This window comes from Haliotis rufescens, unplaced genomic scaffold (assembly GCF_023055435.1).
Source record: "Haliotis rufescens isolate VD_foot unplaced genomic scaffold, xgHalRufe1.0.p SCAF_23, whole genome shotgun sequence".
In the NCBI taxonomy this organism is placed as follows: Eukaryota; Metazoa; Mollusca; class Gastropoda; order Lepetellida; family Haliotidae; genus Haliotis; species Haliotis rufescens.
In genome coordinates this window covers 10,934,142-10,954,164 of record NW_025963924.1, presented here as the reverse complement: position 1 = coordinate 10,954,164, position 20,023 = coordinate 10,934,142, and the positions used below count along the sequence as shown (strand labels likewise).

Genomic DNA, 20,023 nt, shown 5'->3' with positions numbered 1-20,023 from the left:
TAAATTCAAGTCATGTCAAAACAAGGAAATCTTTCCCAGACTAAAATACTTCAGTCTGGACTGATATTGATGACTGGATCTTTGACAAGGGCTGGAATGTAAACTAGGCAAGCCCCGACTATGGATTATGGATCATTCCTGTAAGGATGTTGCTTTTTCACAGGATGTTGTAAGTGTGAGGATTTCTTAACTGTCAATAAATATAAACATGCATGAAATATTTACACTTATAGCAGGCAGAATTTGAAATATTTATCCCTTTTGGAAATTCCCATACCAACGAAAGGATACTTTGTACTGCTTGCTCCAAATGTCTTGTCAAAATGCTGAGAATGGCATTGGCACATTTGTAAATACATGTCTTTGAAATGTCAGACAGTACATCCAAAATTGTGACTGAACTGGGTATTCATATAGGTTAATACCTGTTTTTATATGCTCTTGAATTAAACATCCTCTGACATTTAACACACTGTACTCAAGTGACCCCCTGGGGATTATACCTACATCAGATTCCATCTCTACAAAATCTCCGCAATGGATTCAATATACTGTCTGCTGCAGTATATTTCCAATATACAATTTCATATCTACGTCTAATGAGCAGGAAATTGTCTCAAGTCCTTGTTCATCAACAAGCCGCCAAATTAAGTATGGCTGATGAAGATATCGCCCTGATTAAATGTCGGGCTGGCCCAGACACAAGTGCTTTGGCACATACTGACTGTGCTTCAGGTTCCGATCTGGCCTCCTGTGGCCTCCCATGGCCTCCCATGGACAGGGATAATGATTCGAGGTAGGTGAATCTCCCCTTCAAGGCACGTTGCGGATAATGGCTTGTTAGTCAGCCAGGAATCAAACTCTAACTCAATACTGTAGACTGATCTATCTGCAAACAGTCTCGTTATCACCACTGTCATCAGCGGGACGCTCACAGGAATTGCTGACAGTACGCTTTATCTGGATCTGTATGCTAATGTCTCTCGTGGTTTAAGAGATTAGTTTTAAGTCTTCATGTTGATGCAATGAAACTATCGATACCCATCATCTCATTGTGGACTTGTAATGCATTATTTTTCACAATGGTTTTCACTCAGGTACTCTTGTTGGTAGGCCAGTAGTTAGTGCGTATGTTCGTCAAGCTGGAGGCCTGAGTTTGATTCTACCCTTCAGAACACATCCCATTCATAAAATTTCCTGGCAAGACAGTGTTAAAACTATTCATTTTTCACAATCCAGGGCCAACATATCCAGTCATATCATAAGAGGTTTAATGTCTTGGCCTGGCCCTATAATGATAGCATGAATGTCCTTCAGTAATTAAAATGGGCGTGTCAGCTTGATTTGGGAGAAAACCAGAAGTGATGCAGGTCTTTGACATTTACCACTTTGGTGACACCTATGATCAAAATATAACAATCCTAGAAACATAATCTGGGAGAATCTTAGTTTTCGGACCCATGACTGAACCTGGTACTCCTGAGAGTCACAACTCTGCAATGTAATTTGTGGCACCTTAGATGACAGACCGCCCATGCTCTTCTGGAGGTTTTGGTTTTGTTTGTTGTTTAACTCCGCACTCAGCAATATTCCAGCTATATGACGGCGGTCTGTAAATAATCGAGTCTGGACCAAGCAATCCAGTGATTGACATCATGAGCATCGATCTACGCAATTGGGGTACTATGACATGCATCAACCAAGTCAGCGAACCTGACGACCCGATCCCGTTAGTTGCCTCTTACAACAAGCATAGTCGCCTCTTACGGCAAGCATGGGTTGCTAAAGACCTATTCTACCCTGGATCTTCACGGGTCCTCTTCTAGAGGTAATACCAAGAGATGACTATACTGCTCAGCAGCTTCAGAAACAGCACATGACATGTGTGTCCCACAAATCATCACTTAATGAATGCTTCATAGTGTCATAAAGACAATGGACGGGGTTAGCGTCCATTATTGTCAAGACGCGATATTAACTACCATGCACCCATGCAGTTACCTAATTGTTCAGGTGCTATCACAGATGAGTGAGTATGTATTGTTTTATTGATTGTAGCACTATTCCAGCTATAAAACCACAGGCGACACCAAGAACAGACTTCACACACAGCACCCACGTGGAGAACTGAACTCAGGTCATAGGCATCACAATACAGCACTTTAACCACGACGCCACCCACTGCCCATGAAACTGATCCACGCATTGTTCTGACCCCACTTGCAGCAGTAATTAGACATGTCGATGATTTATTTCAAAGAAATATTTCATTAATAATACAAGAATTAGATGAGATCATAAAGGAATAATTCAAGCAATTAATTCAATGATTAATACAAAAGGGCAAAACATCCAGTAATATTACTGAAATATCTGAGGCAGGGATTTACTTTGGTCTATTTATGAAGGATCTCATAATAACTTTTGAGGGTCTCTGGAATTCATAATTAATAATTGGGTGACTACTGTACAAACAGCAAGTAAAATACTGAGTATTTTTTCAGTGATCTATTAATACAATTTTTTTCACCACTATTTTGCCTTTTATGTCCAATGGAATCTGTTTCAGAGGATAATCAAGACTGGTTATTCAATAGCGATGATGTCATATTACATGAATTGAAACTTAGTGCCGAAAATTGATGGTATTTCTGATCAGAAAAATATTACATACATGAATAATTTCAATCATTCCAACACCAATACTCTTTTATTTCCGATGGACCTCACAGTGGATATTACTTGAATCCAATCTTAATTTTAATGCATATAGGATGGAATAATTTGCTTTCAGTAAAACCCTGATATTAAAACATAATAATGATAAAAAAAATTTTTTTTCTAAAATTCAATTCATAAGGAATATTTTCCAAATGAAATATGTATCCCAGCATCCTACAGACAATACCCAGGTGATGAAGCATATCCAATTTACCCCACCTGCTACAGGCCCAACAAGCAGCACTCACTCGCCACTCCGTTACAAGTATTGATTCAGACTATTTCATATGGACATTTCCTCGTCACACAGTAATATCACTATCCCTCTTGATTTGCCTGTATCATCTTGCTCTTTTACATCAGGCAATAACACCCAGTACACTATCACGGTACCATGTTCCTGGAACCAGCTGTTACCTGTGCGACTCTTTCATTACTGTACAATTCCTGCTGTCTTGTTTCTATCACTTCCCTGTTGCTTCCATAATGGAGTAATAAATGGCAAAAAGAAATCAAACGAATTTAATGATTCTCCTTCTGCGACTTTTAATTCAGCACTAAAGTTAATGTCTGTGTAATATATAATTGTGCATTAATGCTCCATCTTTCTACTTTCAAGGGTCTATTTTGCCTTTGGGTAATTCATATACTAAACAAAATAAGTTAGGGATCATGAATATTTTGGGGATATGTTTTGTTGTGAAGACTGAGCACACAATTTCATAGACTAACATATCTTACAGAAAAAACAGTTAACTTATTTTAATAAAAATATAATAAAAAGGAGCCCAGGCACTCTTCATTTACTGCAGTAATCTAGACTTGCCAAACATTATAGACTTGCATGGGCTGTATTGAATATATTTGTTTCAGGGTCGGTATGACAGATGTTTACCTTTTGACCTACACATAGTTACACTAAATTCATAACAAGCTGTTTATGAAACAAATTTTAATAGGAGTCCATTGATTTTTTTCACAACCTTGAAGACAAAATTGTCAACTGATGTGATGTAATTGAAATGAATGTTTTCCATTCAGAAAATACATACTTAACTTATTATGAGTAACTGATGTAAACAAAACAAATACTCTCCTTTGGCTGGATATGGAGTAATTGCAATAAACATGGCCATCAGAAAATGTATGATGTCCGAAAACCTATGCTCAGATGATATTTGTTTAACTTGTAAAATTAGACTGAAAGTCCCATGTTGAATGTTTGTGCTTGATAACAGTGTAGTCTGGCCATGGGTGAAATGAAAAGATGCTTTTCTTACCTGTTGGTTGCAGTTGCCACGGGGACCGACTCTTAGGTATCCACCCCCACTCACTGACGTGTTGCCTTGGTGACACAATTTTATATTTTCCAGAATTTTAGCACGCACATCCTTCATAGGATACACACAGATCGCGGCGTCAGTTCTGTCCATGTCTTCATTGTAGCGGGAGAAAAGTCCGATGAGAATCTCGTCGTCTTCGCCCAAGTAGAGAGAATCGCGTAGTTCAGATGCAGGTTTTATCACAGTGGATGTTTGAATCTCATTGTAATCCATGCCATTATGTTCACATTTTAATGGCACATCAGCATAGGAGAAGAAATTGGGATCTTTCTGACACAGCTGAATAATTTTGGATACATTTTTGGTCATCCTGTTATCGTCAAGTGAATCGCGCTGAACAGTTAGAAAATAACTAAAGTTCCCTGAACTGAAGCCGGAGACATATTTGATTCGATACACAGGACTAATTTCTCTTTTCAGGTAAATTGAAGACGAACGACCTTGTAATGCATTAGTAACTGCAGCTAACGAGAATTTGTCCTTTCTTAAACTACGACTGCTTATGGCAGGCACTTCATCTCTGTATATACGATCTTCCCGCATTCTTCCGGTAAAGGTTGTACCAACGTAGAGAACATCGTGATTGGTTGGGGGTGGTCCTGGGGCGACAAAGGCGACTGTTGACGCATTGGGTTCGTTTGCTCCTACAGCATAATCAGTGACCTGGTCGCCATCATAAAATTCCTTAACTTTTGATACATTGATTAAATTCCTAGTTTCGCACGCCCCTTGGTACACGCTACCGCAAGTGACTAGCTTATTCCTGTTCCGATCAATCAGCAATATTTTGTTGTAGTTGGAAGTTTCGTGTTTTTCATACGAGCAAGAATCAGGAGGGGGGGCACAGTTGGGACTGTCATTCCGAGGACCTGTCTCAGCTTCCACCATCAAAGTCAACTCAGAGTCCAACTGATAAATACGATTGACCCCACCCACATAAACAATACCTGTCTCATTGTCTATAGCCATGTGTGTTAGATGGCGGCCCAGATACATCCCACAAACAAGATGGCCGCATAGCCCCAAAACTAGGGACATAGCGGCAATCTTAACACCCATCTTAGTTGACATCTTGCTTCTTTCTCATCCTCTGCACACGTGTTCTGGATTTAGACGTTGCACCATTAATTCTCCATGTTGGGTGTCTTTTCTCGCCTTTTCTGTTTCCTCACACTTTAAACTTATTTCAAAGTAGCAACAGCGAGCATGTCACATCATCTGAAAACAGAAAGAAGGCGGTTTTACCATTTGTGTGATCCAAGTGGTTGCCACTTAACATAGTTTTGGTGGCAATTATTGCCATCATTTTCCCAGCAAGGCCACTTCGAATTTGCCTCCCTTTGAAGCACTTCAAACGGAATTTACTTTCTGCGTTCTACATGAGCAAGTTATATAAAACACATTTTGATGAGTATTTTTGTGTATTTGCGCGAAAAAGCACTTGTCGTGAATCTCATGTCAAGCCTCTGTGGTGCCAGACTCAACACAACACACTTCAAATCCAGCAAGGCACACTTACAAAAACATACATCTCGTATCTAAACCGAGTAAATTATCACATGTGTACAACCATCTCTAGATCTTCATAAGATGCACACATTTCCATCACTCAAAACTGCACGAATCTCCATTTGATTGATAGAAATCTCAGAAGCATCATTTGAAAAAATTCTTTCTAATTACCTGGTTTAAGAGATAATATCAGAATTTGGTTGCCAAGGCTACCAAAAACTTTCACTGTAATTAGGATTGCCTTGTCTTTGCACAAAAACCACTTCACCAAATCAGTAAAAATATTTCAATCACTTTCCACACAAACCTTTTATGTACACAAGAGACAATAACAAAACTTATTGAATGTGCAAATGAAAACATTTCGAGGCGAAATTCCTTTTATGAAATGGGAACAGATTTCAATAAAGATGAAAAGTTTACACCATGACAAATGAAAGATGACATCTCTTCAGAAAGCTATCATATTTCACTACATAAAAAACATCCCCAACTGATTGAAGTTTCCCAGTGCACAATTAGGTTAACTCAAAGTCATAACGAACATGGCAATAAAATTGGGAGCAGTGTGAGAAATGGTAGTCACTAGGTGAAGCTGTTGGTTGACTGGTGGAAAGAAGACTCCGGTACACTGAGGGCAGACATGTTGGCTGCAACAAGATGGCCAACTCTTCCGCAACATGTGACCAATTATCACCTACTACTCGAGTGGACAAGTACCGCAGGATACAGTATCCACAACCCGCACACAAAAGCTTGATTAGTCAGCGGGTAAATATTATAACACTCGGTGCTTAAACAATTTCTAATTAATTTCAGTCTTCTCTGACAGGAAACACCCCGAAACTATTCAAACTGAAAAATGCTGAACTGCAGAAACGTCAACTAAATTGCTAAAACAGATATTGCGTTACAATACTTGTGTATTTCCCTGACAGTACCACAGCTTGGAGTGAAGAGTAGGAACATTTCCCACACAATAATGGCATCAAACTGCATACACATTCAATTCACAAGTCTGTTATTTGTCTCAACAATGAAACAAATCACCCGGAATTACACAATTACTTCTGCCTGGAACCATTTGCAATTCAGACCAATTACCACAGCCACTAATTAAAGACTGTGACACTGTCACCTGTAATTAGCTCACACCTGTCCAATTAACCTGTCTCAGGTGTAACCTTCTCCACCTCCTTCAAACACATGACTGCCCCCAAAACTGGTCAGCCCTGCTACTCTAACATCTGACCACCGGTCAGTTGTTAATCCCCCCTTCAAAGACTTCCTAAATACCCCCTAAGGCCACATAAAGCCCTTGAGTCAGGTCCCTCACTGATACTTCCCTCCTAACATACATACCCCCTAGGGACTTCTTTCCTTATAAGCTCCGACCCCCCTTGGATTATATCCTCAGCATTAGTAAAAGCAACAGTAACCAAATACAGTGCTGAATAGCTCATTAATGAAACCTAAGTATTTACCCATGTTGATCAGGTGGTAAAAGTCCCGGACAAATTACTACCACTGGGATGAAGCTTTTAAACCGTAATTCCTTCAATTTCCTGGTTTGCTTGCCATACTGGTCAGCATGCCATGCCAGCATGGATACTAATTGACCACAGCACAGGTTGACCAATGTCCATTTGTAGTTGTATTCACTCAGGGAGATTAGATACCGTGGACTTAATCCTGTAATCTGATTACTCAACTGAATGAATAGATAAACAAGCCTAAACTCTAGTGACACATTTAACCTAATACATGCCATGTCAGCATTCTGTTATACATATACCTTCCTCACCGTGTACATGGCGGTTCTGATTGGCACTGATGGGGTTAATGTGAATGCTTAACAGCCAATTTGGGTTAAATTCAGTTAAGGCATTCTCAGTGAAGATTTTATTTCTTTGGGGCAGATGCTTTATTCAAATTTGTCAATTGATTTTAGACAAAATTTAACTGACATTTAAAACGTCAGAATGAAATAAAAGGAACTGAAATTTTATGAATGCACATTTGATTTAGCCTGTTATTGAATTTACAGTTGATGTCTAACATTTCACAGCTTAAGATAGCTTCGATCAAATTGTCAAGTCACAACGAAGGAAAAACTATATAATAAAAATAAGAAAATAAACGAAAAACAAATATAAATGTAATAACATTTGAGATGATCACAAGCACTCGACATCAAGAAACTTCGGTCAGTACCCTCACATTCATTAAAACATAAACAAAAAAAATCTTTTCTTGAACATCAGCATTTTCTCGTTTCCTACAACAATAGTGAATTTGGATTAAAATTAGATTAGAACTAGCAACTACCACGCTTTAACAAGAAGACTTCAAAAGAAGTTGATTTTATCATGTGGATAATTGGCTTTAAAATCAATTTAACTCATCCACAAGTACTACTGCGTTAAAAATGTTCTACCCTGAATATTTTTATGCGAAAGGTGTACTATGTTGTTCTATCCGGGGGCAATTTTCAGTCTGGTTCTAGAAGTTGTAACTTGTAACATTTGTAAGTCTTGTATATGTACATATAACATTAACTGTAAGATTGATCTACATAAGAAAATTTTCGTTGCAGACAAAGTAGAGCATGACCTGGAAGGACCACCCCTATCCCCGAACACAGACCCCCTGAAGTACATAAACACTCAGTCTACGAAAAAGTACGCAATGAGACCGCAGGTACAATTACAGTTAATAGAGTAAAACAAACAGAAGCAAAATTGGGTTGGTCTCTCAGCATCAATACCGGCTCCATCTTCTTGGCACAGAAAAGAAACAAATCTACCAGAAAATACTACAATGCTGCAACCACAAATAAACAAGGTGATTTGTCAAACTTGTTTTCTAACTGCCGACACAAGGCAAGTATAGTTATCAGACATCAGACAAACATATCGTGTTCCTTTAGGTGTTCACACCATCCATATATCTGTGATGAAAAAAACCCCCATCTCAAACAGCAAAAAAGTAATCCATGTAGGTTCAGTTGCAATAAATTCTTGCATAACAAACAATGCCCCTTCTACTTACTCCGACAGGAACAAATACCCATGTATCTTTCGCGGTAATTATGAGTCAACCCCTCACAAACAATGTCAGACAGTTAATACCTGACTTTGTTCGGAACTCCATAGTACAAAAATGGCACCTAACAATCAGAACAAGGGTTTGCTTGTGTTCCGCTGTGTTATGCTAGTGTTCCGGCTCATCTAGGCTGTTGGACATGCAACAGCGACAACAACAGCATGGAAGTCATCGCTCAGCAAACAGACAGACGTAATCTGCACATGAAGATAAGCAACTCTGGCAATTTGGCCTTCCTGAAGCAACATCATTCAAGCAAACTCAGAAAGGAGTTCACACAGGTGAAACCCAGACCCTCCTATATGTTTTTTAACACCATCAATCATCTATTCCCGAAGGAAACCATATTTTCTCACCCATCTAAGGCGGTATGTCACGACTAGTCACCGAACAGTGCAACACCCAAGTACTGAGTCCCAGCCTACCGATATTTCCCACTTATATAACCTTGCCCAGTACAAAGTCTCAGAAAAATGTCCAAATTATGGAGTGAAACCTGAGAGTGTTCACAAGAGGAAATACAGAAAGCCGACTCACTGCTCTCAGGAACTGGGCTGAAGCGTATTTTTTTCGGGCTTTCCTGTCAACTGGCGAGCAATTTAAATTACATTAAAATATCATGGCTCTATGCCGTGTTCTTATAAAACATTCCACAAGCCACATGGTGGCTATTAAACAAGATTTCAGCTGGTGGATATGAATGGATTCAACATTTTAATCTCAATGTTAGCCACTCTCCAGGGTCCTTACCGCAACACACTCACACGAGATACGTGGAAGCTATCGGAATATGCAACATGCCCGCTAAACATGCTTCTCGAGAACAGACTTGGCAAACAGCGAACACAGAATGTGATAAAAATGTATAAAGTTATACTACTTCCATAAGGAAATATCAGAACTTTCCCAACACAAAACAGCTATTCATTAAATATTCTTTGAAATAGTTTCAAAGATGAATAACACTTTGCAAAGTTTAACCCAACATTTTTATCTCAAGTATACAGCTCAAGTATATAGCTCATCTATAATGGACAATATTTAAGAGTTTCCAAAATATTAATTCTTTAAACAAATATGATTCATTATAATTTAGCATCAAGGGTTTTTTTTAAACGATACTTAAAGTTATCTACACTGAAAAGTTCAAGACATCATTATTAGATGTAACTAATATTTTCTACAGCTTTGACAGCATATCTACTTACTGCTGCAGTTTCACATCTACTTTCAGTCATGACAGCTTCCAATAATTAGAAGTAGTTGTAAGGTAAATACACCTCGTTACAACACGATAACACCATTGTCACTCACATAACTGAAACTTGGAACATAACAGTAAATGACAACCACATAAAGCTGCGGCAAAAAGAGATTAAACAGTCCTTAGAGAGTCTCAACTGAAAGACAGATACTAATTGTATTACACGCATTCTAATTTAATGGGTTCGTAAATGAAACCTTTTCATACACAATGAAACACATGGTACCTTATCATGTTACAAAAACAATAAAAGAGTTGAAGATTATTTCCAGTCAATATAAATTTAACATAAATGTCAAGAATAATTATATTAAAGCCCATTAAGCATTGATGAATTTCTTGCTTAGCAGAAACTACTGGTATATCGAATATCATACGGTCTTGAAAATGAATGATGAACAATTCATTAAAGTTGCAAGACTACATAAGTTTACAGAAATCCCAGCAAGTCTTCAAGATTTGACGAAGTTTATTTGTCTAGTCCTTGTGTAAGTAATTGTAATCAGTTACATTGGAATGGTTACGAAATAAACATAAACCTGAAACAACACAAGGTGGCGACATTACTAGACAGACTGTTGCTTGAGGTATGTGCCGTGGTTTACTAGGGAATATCTCCCTCTTGAGGTATAAAGGGTATACATAACAATGATATTCTTCTTGATCTTTGTCATATGTTACGAGGGAACAATACGATCCCTCAAGTATGACGAAACCCTCCAACGTAAGTGGCTGTAAATAAATACACATGCGCACTACTTCTCTAAGCGTAACAATAGGGCAGTAAAAAGGTTCCTTCGGTACGAGCAGGGCGCTGCCGAGTCTGGGAAATGTCATGATATATCCCCGGACTCGTCTTGTGTGTGAGCAAAATAACATTTTATATACAACACACAATATATCCACAATATGCAAGTAATTAAGGTTACGTTAACGATGATGTATCCCATAGCAACAAAGAGACCTTTAAAAGCCTCACTTGACTTTTCGTGAAGGAAATGTATCACTGTCGGTGCATCTCCATCATATACACAGGTTATCTTTCAAATTCCTTGTTTGCACAGCAGGTCCAGCAATCTTTCATTTCATAAGGAAAACTACTTTCAGACATTATCTTGTCAAAGCAAAACGAACATTAGAAACATATGGGAATCATTATTGCTGATGTATAAAATATGCTCTTGTTGTTCAGAAAGATAAGATCTGAGTCCTCACAATGAATAATGTTATGTTTGTCTTGCAAAAGAGATGAGTGAATAAGACCTTGATCTCACAGAATCAACTGTCATCGGATAAAGAACGAGAACATTTCATTCTTACCTGTAAATGAGAAGCTGACATAATATCCTTTATAAGCACAGAGTATTGCTATATATAAGGGATCAATATGATCTGTCCCGTGTAGAAAGCCTTGATACTCCTTAAAGCTGGCACTGACTGCACAGCTGCGTTAGCACAGCACAGAATGTCACTAGCCTTATCTTCATCCAACTGCACTGTCTGGTAGTCAAATCCTCATGTCAAATATCTAGAGAGAAGAAGCAAGTCTACTCCGGCCCTCAATGCCACAAGTCTCCCAAAGACCCCAGTGCCACTGGTCTTGTTCTAACAAGTGGGAGGGGTTAGCAAGTTGACATTCCCGTTCCTGCTTGTGTAATGGAGGCACCACCTCACCACATTCTTGCCTACAATTAATTACAGTTTCAATGTCTTCCTTCCCAGAAACCACATGTCCCCACACACTGAGTCATTGTCCACTGACTGACCACATCAGCTTGCTGGTCGTTCCCCAAATGTTTAGCAGTTTATAGTAATCCATCCCAGCTGCAGTCTCCACAATGGTCATGTGTTAACCATGATCACATGGTGTTGACTCCGCCCCTGGACATTGGTCAGTGAAGTCTGTTACATGTGGCGCACTGACCAATCAAACCAAGGGTGCTGCCTGCTGTGATCAAAGCTTCTGTGAGGGCAATCAACCAACCGCACCCGTTTACCTAGTAATTTACATTATCTCGTGTGGTCAGCTGACCTGTAGAAACAAACGCACTTCACACAGCTCAATATACATATGTTGTCTATTGACTATCCCATAACAATTGCCAATTGCCAATCACATGATTGCCAGTGTCTGGGCCTCATTTACTACAAAAATTATTAGTTGTTCAACGGATAGTATTAGGGGCTGACCATTTAACATTTTGGGGTGGGGGATATATTTTTGAAAAATAATAATTTGGTCCCAGATTGTAACAAAGAAATAATACCGTTCCTGGTTCAGTTGGATGAACAAAAATTGTTTGGCTCGTCATTTCAGAGAATAAATTTGTCTCGATGATGTTACAGAAAAAATACTGTTTTCTAACAAAAATCTCAGGCTTATGCCCCCTAAATATGAAATTGTCAGTTCTTAAGACCCTGACACACAACCATTCAGTGCACCATCAATGATTTATTAGTATCTGACAATCCTAAATTTATGTTAACGGACAGTTATCATCGTCTTATAAAGTCTATGGACCAATCATTGATTGAAGCTGATTGCAGTAACTGTCCCATCACTCGTACAATTCACAATGATGCAACACCATTTTGGCAGATAATTGAGACTGATTGACGTTTTATATTCTTCTGACATTTATCTTAAGATTATTCAACTACCATGACCGCCCATGATATACTACATGAACATGTTCAACAAACAAAGCCAAGGTTCTTCCAGGAGATCCATTAGCAACTCTTGTTGTTAGTTATTCTTTCAACATCCTGTGCAGCATGAGTGCTTCTAAACATGCACTCACTGCAGGTGATTCATTAACTTTTATCATTATTAGTTGTTCGCCAGTAGTATGGAAGAGATTGCACACGGCAATGACCAATCCCAGCAGGCCTACTGTGTATATCAATCTGTGCAGCCCACCCTGTGAAGGACTGACCAATAAGGCGAATGATGACCAATAGATATCACATTATGTGGTCAAGCCATTCCTGTTATTGCCTACCGTTTGCTCTGTGATCACAGACAGGGGCCATGAACACCCCTTCTGTTACGAAGAGTGTCAAGCTAGCAAATTGATTATTAACAATGGTACAAGACATTACCACTGGGCCTATAAGATATGTTGACTGTAATTTGCATCTGACATGGAATGCATACTTTGAAGCTAACAAAAGTAAAAGCCATTAGATTTCCCCCCGTAAATTACTATCCTTTGCAAACGAATAATAAGCAAACTAAATGGAAATGTTTTATTATTTTTCTGATTGGGAGAGCTTGTTGAAACATGAAACGAAATTTCAAGCAACAGAATCACAGAGCAAGAGACGAAAATCAGGATGGAAGTCTTTGAAATCATGTGAAATAAAAATTCACCCATAGATGGAGTGAGTGAGTGAATATTACAAAATGTCGCATCAGCAGTATTGAGGCTAATCGCAGCCAGACATCCTTTAAAGATAAAACACCATCTGCATTGAATATGAATTGATGTTCAATAATAAACATCACTATCCATCATGAATCACATACATGTTCTTACAATTTTGACGGCTTTCAATTATTAGAAATGAATTTTTAAAAACTGTTTCAGAATATTAGATATATCAGAATCAACACAACATTCTGACATTCAGAACGATCAGCCATGCACTACTCACATCTCAAACAGGCCACAATTCCCTCCTCACACCACCAGCTCCACCTCAATGTAAACCACTAAAGATCTTCTCTACGACTCCCTCTGATCATTAACACTGCATTCAGTGAGCAAGTGCTGTGGACACATGGCCACTTTAATCACTTACAATTTGCAGGTTGTGTGCTCTAATACATGTGCTTACCGTCACGGTCCATCACCCTCCCATAAAGATCTAAGAGGCCTTGAAAAGTGCACGTACGAAACCTGTGAATTTCTCGTCCAATATTGATCTAGAAGCACACCTACCTCTCACATCAAAACCTCTTAGTTAGCTCCTGACTCGCTTTGATCAGAAAATGCATTAGTTAGTAAACTGCCCATATAGTGCATCCCCATCACTTGTGGTATGATACAAGACAGTTACAATCCATGCAAGATAGATCGCCTCGTGGCCTAGACTTGGCACCAACACATCAGCGGCCAAATCAAGGGTGACTCTTGACTGTTAGGTCATCTACCTCACAAGAAGCCTGGCCGTAAAACAAATTGGAAATTGTTTGTAATGAGAAAAGAGTGATTAAGATCTGCTCCTGGCTTTAGAAGGCTTAAGCTTGAAGAATAAGCCAGGATCATTGTGATGACAACAATGAAAGAGTTAATTGCCCATAACTCTCTATTCATTATACCGCTATGATTATCCCTGCTGCATTAAGCCCTTTTGAAATCTCTAAATTGAATTCTCTGCAATGATTTTCATAAAAACCTGAAACGATGTAAACAAAAGACAAAAACATAGTTTTCTCTCATAAACAAACTTACAACAAACTCCCCTTTACTGAAATTTAAGATGTCAAAAAATCAAACAAACTAAAACTGCTGCATTGTTGCTGCTGAAATCTGATGAGTTTTTCTTACCAAATATTCGTAGCAAAACATTACAAAAACCTGTGCTTTAGAAAAAAAAATGTGATGGAAATCGACATACACTTCCTGCCTAATAACACTATTTTCCCAGAAAAAAGGAAATGTAACAAATCTTGTCAATATTTACTTGAACAATGGAACATAAACAATAGAGCCTCCATTTCAAAGCAAAAATAAACATTCAACACCTGCCACATATATTACCACCTAAATATAACCAAGAGAGCAATAGAAAAAAACCTTAAAACCCAACTACCACGAAGAAGCATTGTTTTTGTGACTACGGATAAACGATGGATAGCACATGTCTCCATTCCATCATTTGTATACATGTTGAACCTTGAATGAACATAGCCGAAATGTTGAAAGATTACTAGAATGACTTACATATGTGTTAGAGAGCCCTAAAACAATAGCAGTGAACAATGGGTGGTACGCACATGATGGGCTTCATTTGAACACATGACATCAACCCGAGACCACCCTTCATACAACTTTCTCCCGAGACACAGAGCGTGGCAGATTACTTGATAAACAATGCATAAACTCACCACTATCACAGAACTCAGGGACAATCTTCAAAGATACTATCTCACTCAGTACCAACCACAAATGTGCCGAAAATTAAGTTTATATGAAGCCAGGGACATCTTCTGTTGGAACCTATATCAGTTGAATGTTTTCCATGCCTAACCAGACTTCTTTGATAGTCTCATAAAATTGGGTAACGTTTGAAATTTTTCGACAAGCCGGGAGCTAACATCAATATCTGTATAACTTCAAAGATAATTACTTTCAATGAGGCATGGCAGTATCTTAACACTGATGGTAAAACATATTGGTGACAAGGCTTGAAAATAAATAGATAGAAAAAATAATCCGTTTCGTGATTCCCCCAAAGCGCCTAACATCAAACCATTTTCCTCCATTACATAATAAGTTGATAACTAAATCAATGTACATGAAGAGTAGCATGATCTAATCAGTGATGGATACAGTTTCAAGATGCAAAAAGTTTAGAAATTCCATACGAAAAAAAAAAAAACAGCTTCAAAAATATCACACAGAGAAAGGATTTCAAGGATTGAAATGCATACAATTTCACCAGACAGCTTGTCACCGTGGAAGCAGTTTCACTGTCTTTCATAGGACACCTTTCCTGATCTCAATACAACACTGGCACTTTGAATGGATTAAAGTTTCCATAAGTGCTAATATCTTTACACACGAGTCAGTGGTCGAGATCCCGCAGATGGTATTGTATACACAAATGTATTAACCTGGCATACATGACATAGCTATAAACACCTACCAAACATCTAAAGACCTGACATATCACCCTTTGAACAGTCATCAGGAAAACAGTATTATCATATGCAAATGGCTGCCAGGACATTCTTGAAGGGCAACCAAACTCAGTGCTATTTCATCACAACGTGGGAACTTTAACCTCCGCTGATATCATCTGGGAAAGCCATTGTCGCCATTAGTTGGCGTGTTATCGTGTTATAGTTTACGTCTGCTTCAACTTCGTCTCCTTAAAAGTTTACCTACTCCTATATGTTTAGGTCATTATGCTTCTCCAGTGTTATTCATGATGAATCAAAAGCTTGATGCAAAAGCTTTCCGGAGATTCCAACCACAGAGAATTGGTCGTAAAATCATAATTAATAATTGGATCATCCTTTCAAATTCATCATCAAAATTAATTGGTTAGAGTCATTTTGCTGTTTCTCAAAGTTAATTCCGTACCAGCAGATCACACCTACAAAAGCAATCACAAATACTTACTTCGGGGCTTTATTTTCCAAAAAGACACTCTGGCTTAAATCTTTCTCACTTTTTTCTCCACGTACTAAGCATTAAGTTGAGATTAAGCATGAAAACAAATGTAACATTTGAAAACTTGTTTTTGTTACAGAAAATTGCATTTGATTACCTTGTTAAATTACAGGCAATTTCTAGACAAACTTTGTAATATATCCCTTGATCGTATTCACAGAATTTGGTTTAAAATATTGTAATAGTTCCACACAAATCATAAGGGTTGACATGGTTAGGTTGAAGAGCTTTTTAAAAAAGGAATTATGGTTGAAATGTGTACCAAATTTTGTCTACTGATTTGGGTTGTTTTTTTCATGAGTTATAAAATTTCTGAAGAAGATAACACGAGACTGGAATACTTCATCTGTACAGCAGTAAATTTGCAAATATTAATCATCATGAATAAATATAACTTACATACACTTCCCTCCTCCATCAAATCTCAGTTCAACACTTATGTCCAAACTTCTACTATCAAGGATGTCAAGTCTCTTTGAACTCTTGTAGCTTCGTCCATGATGTACAGACTACTATCAGACTATGTAAAACATGTTACTCACAAGACCAAGCCTGCTTCCATAATGAGAAATCTCAGATAATCAACGTACCGCCCAGATAAACACAACTCATTACACCGATATGACTAGTAAAACCCCACCTTTCACTAACAGATCAATCTGTTATACACTGCTGGAACATCAAAAGGATAGATAAACAGCCACGTAATGACATGTTTTCACACAACAATAGCCATAGGATATCTATGTAGACAACTGTGCAACTTCGTAGTATTCATTTCACAATATAATCCCCTGTCCAAAAGTGTTGACATAGTTATTAAGCTGCTTTCTTAATCTTTCTAGACATCCAGTCCTGTCTCCCAATGCGCCTTAACGACTGTACTGCACAACCTAACTAACTATGCACATAATTAGCTAATTACTCCAATTAGTGCATGGGCAGTTAACATCTAAGTTTACATACTACTTTCCTGAGACTGACAATAATAGGATAACATTAGGATTTTAAGAATGCATAAACTGTAGAGGTAAAAAGTACCTGTCAAAAGTATGTGTCTGGCAGAGTAATATACGAGCACGTAAATTACCTCAAATTGTCAAAGTTGACAAAGAAGGAGTTGAGGTACTGCATGAAGAAACAGGCAGTCCGTCACAAGGTCTGCTTAACAGATTGCTTCAAACCAAGTGATAGGTGCACGTACGCCAATGCCAACATTCTCGCAGAGAAACATCAGCAAGCCACACAGACTCAAGAGTTGCATATGGAGAAGCTGCATATATCACTCACATGTCATACCCGGAATCATATCAATGTCTTCTGCCAGACGTGAACATTATAAACTAGGCTATCATGCAGGAATGAGAATGGTATTTTTAATAAAAAAACAATGAAACTTACCCAGAGGTAAGGGTGACTATATGACATGCTTATTTTGTAATGGCATGTATTAGAAAAGATACCCTTGACAAAACGAAATCTGTTGAATTCGTAATAATCTCATCCCTGATCATGTAAATTTCCATATGGTGTTCAATTGGTTTTTGGTTTCAAATGTACATAAAAAGTCATTTCATTATTATCCTTTTTATCTATTTTCCTGATACTTTAATAAAAAAAAGTACATTACTTGCTAAAAAATTAATTAACTAAATGCAATAAAGAGCGATTCGATGTCGCATAAAAGCGATGGTCTATCATTTTCGAAATGTAATCACTCATGAACACAGTTATCAACAGATTTGTTACTAACATGTCAAAACTAAACATAAGAGAGTGCTTTTCTGTGTAATAGGATAAATGTAGGGGACATCATGGTTTAAATAACCCATCTGACTAATGCCGCAAATAACGGCAAAATAACATCACATGTCAATCGCCAGACCATTAAATATCATGACCATCCCTGCTAATTATGACAAAGCCATGCAACTTTCCCAAAACGAGAGTGTGCAACCATTATTCCACATTCATAATTTGTACTTACATAACCAGCGTTCAATGTCACAGTTGGAGGGAAACACCACAATCTGGACAGGGGAGATAGAGATCGCCACACCCAGACACATTCAGACATCCAGCTTTGGAAACTCCAGGAACAATATTTATTCCTCTTTAGCAGGTCCCAACCAACCACCATTGATAAAAAGTTCTGCCTCCTGCCACTCGAGTGCCCTCGTCCCATATGGCGTAGCCACTTGACATTGTGGGCCGATACTCGAGTCATGCGCTAATTAACATCACCGCTAACCCTGATAACGAGCTATCATCAAGCACCTCTTACATACACATAATAACAAGTGCCATGCTACAAATTCAAAACAAGTCTCTCTGGAACCTACTTGAAGTCCAGACAGAGATAGGGTCGAAAAATCTTCAAATGATGGAAATCTAACAAACCTAGAACACTTACCTGATTCAAACAGAATATAAAGTAGAACACATGGTTCTGAAAGAGAGAGACTTGTGCAGACCTGTCTCTAAGTACCAACTGTTGCAAGGAGAAACACACTCACTTCAAAATATTTGCATTACATACGAAACTGACTGCTTCACCGGGCCATGTTAAACAATAACATCTGTCCAAACACAGTCCAACTTGTAGCCATTCGGAGTCTAATGGAAGGCCCCAGACAAGTGAAGTATCCGACTCCTAGAATTGCAATCCTGCTCAGTCCAACTTGCGGCAATCCGATCCTGCCGGTGTAAACTCCACACACTGCACTGCAAGCAGAAGGAGGACGTGGTCCCCACAATATCAAACCTGTTTTTCTTCCCCAGGTTTGCTGTTTCTGTGGGTATCAAATTAACATCATTACAGCGGTTTGTACCAGGAATAACCACCAGAATTAACAAGGGATGAACACAGATACCTCCAGATCCTGCATCAAATCCGCGAATATGCCAACACCCTGACACCGTTACCCAATACTGCCGTTCCCATCGTCATGGGATAGAGACCGTTCTCCAAGTCGGGGATCCAAGGGACGACTTCTTGCCATTGCTAAGCCCATTTCAACTGGGATGCAGTAATTGATGAAGAGCAGGTACTCTTCTAATTGTGGCGGAAGCTTTCAGAGAATTATTACCACAAATCCAGGCAACACCCGTTTTTACGCTGCCTCATCATCAATACTACATGCTATTCCATCACTGTGTAAGGTGGAGTATCATATTGATCCAATCTATCACAATGATAATGTTGTTATCCCCAAAACATAAACCCTATCCATCTACTCCCAGTAATCCTTGAATCCAGCAATTCTGTGTCACAGACACCTCTCGAATCAGTGAACTCACACACCGAAAACAATTTTGTAAAACATTTCATATTGATGTACTGTTGTTCCAAAGTGATAAATTCCTATTTAGGTTACGAATAAATGTTCAAACAAAATGTTCTACCATGTATATTCCATTAGTGAATGGGGATGTCGGGAACATCGCCAATTTGACGGAAACAGTCAATAACGCCGATTAGCTCCGCTGATCTCGCAGACTCTTTTTGATGTGAAAGTGGCCAGCAATTGTAATGCTGCACAAAATAACATTAGTGTGGGGCAGTCATTGAAGAGCGTCTAACCGTCCTAGTAGTTGGTTGAGTAGGTGAGCATCTCAACAATTATCAAGGAATTGCTGAGAAAACTTGTAGCCTTGTATCAACTGCTTGGTTG

The 20,023-nt window shown here is 38.5% G+C and overlaps 1 protein-coding gene across 8 annotated transcripts in view; it reads right to left on the bottom strand.

Annotated features, from left to right (window-relative positions):
* LOC124133063 (plexin A3-like) overlaps window positions 1–20,023 on the bottom strand; it is a 223,721-nt gene that overhangs the window by 63,059 nt on the left and 140,639 nt on the right. For 5 of the 8 annotated variants that reach the window (XM_048401776.1, XM_048401775.1, XM_048401774.1 and 2 more), the window contains one exon: window positions 4,002–5,282. In XM_048401776.1, the coding sequence (XP_048257733.1) occupies window positions 4,002–5,135 (1,134 nt within the window). In that variant the 5' untranslated portion in view covers window positions 5,136–5,282. The other 3 variants (XM_048401780.1, XM_048401779.1, XM_048401778.1) reach the window with 3 other exon arrangements.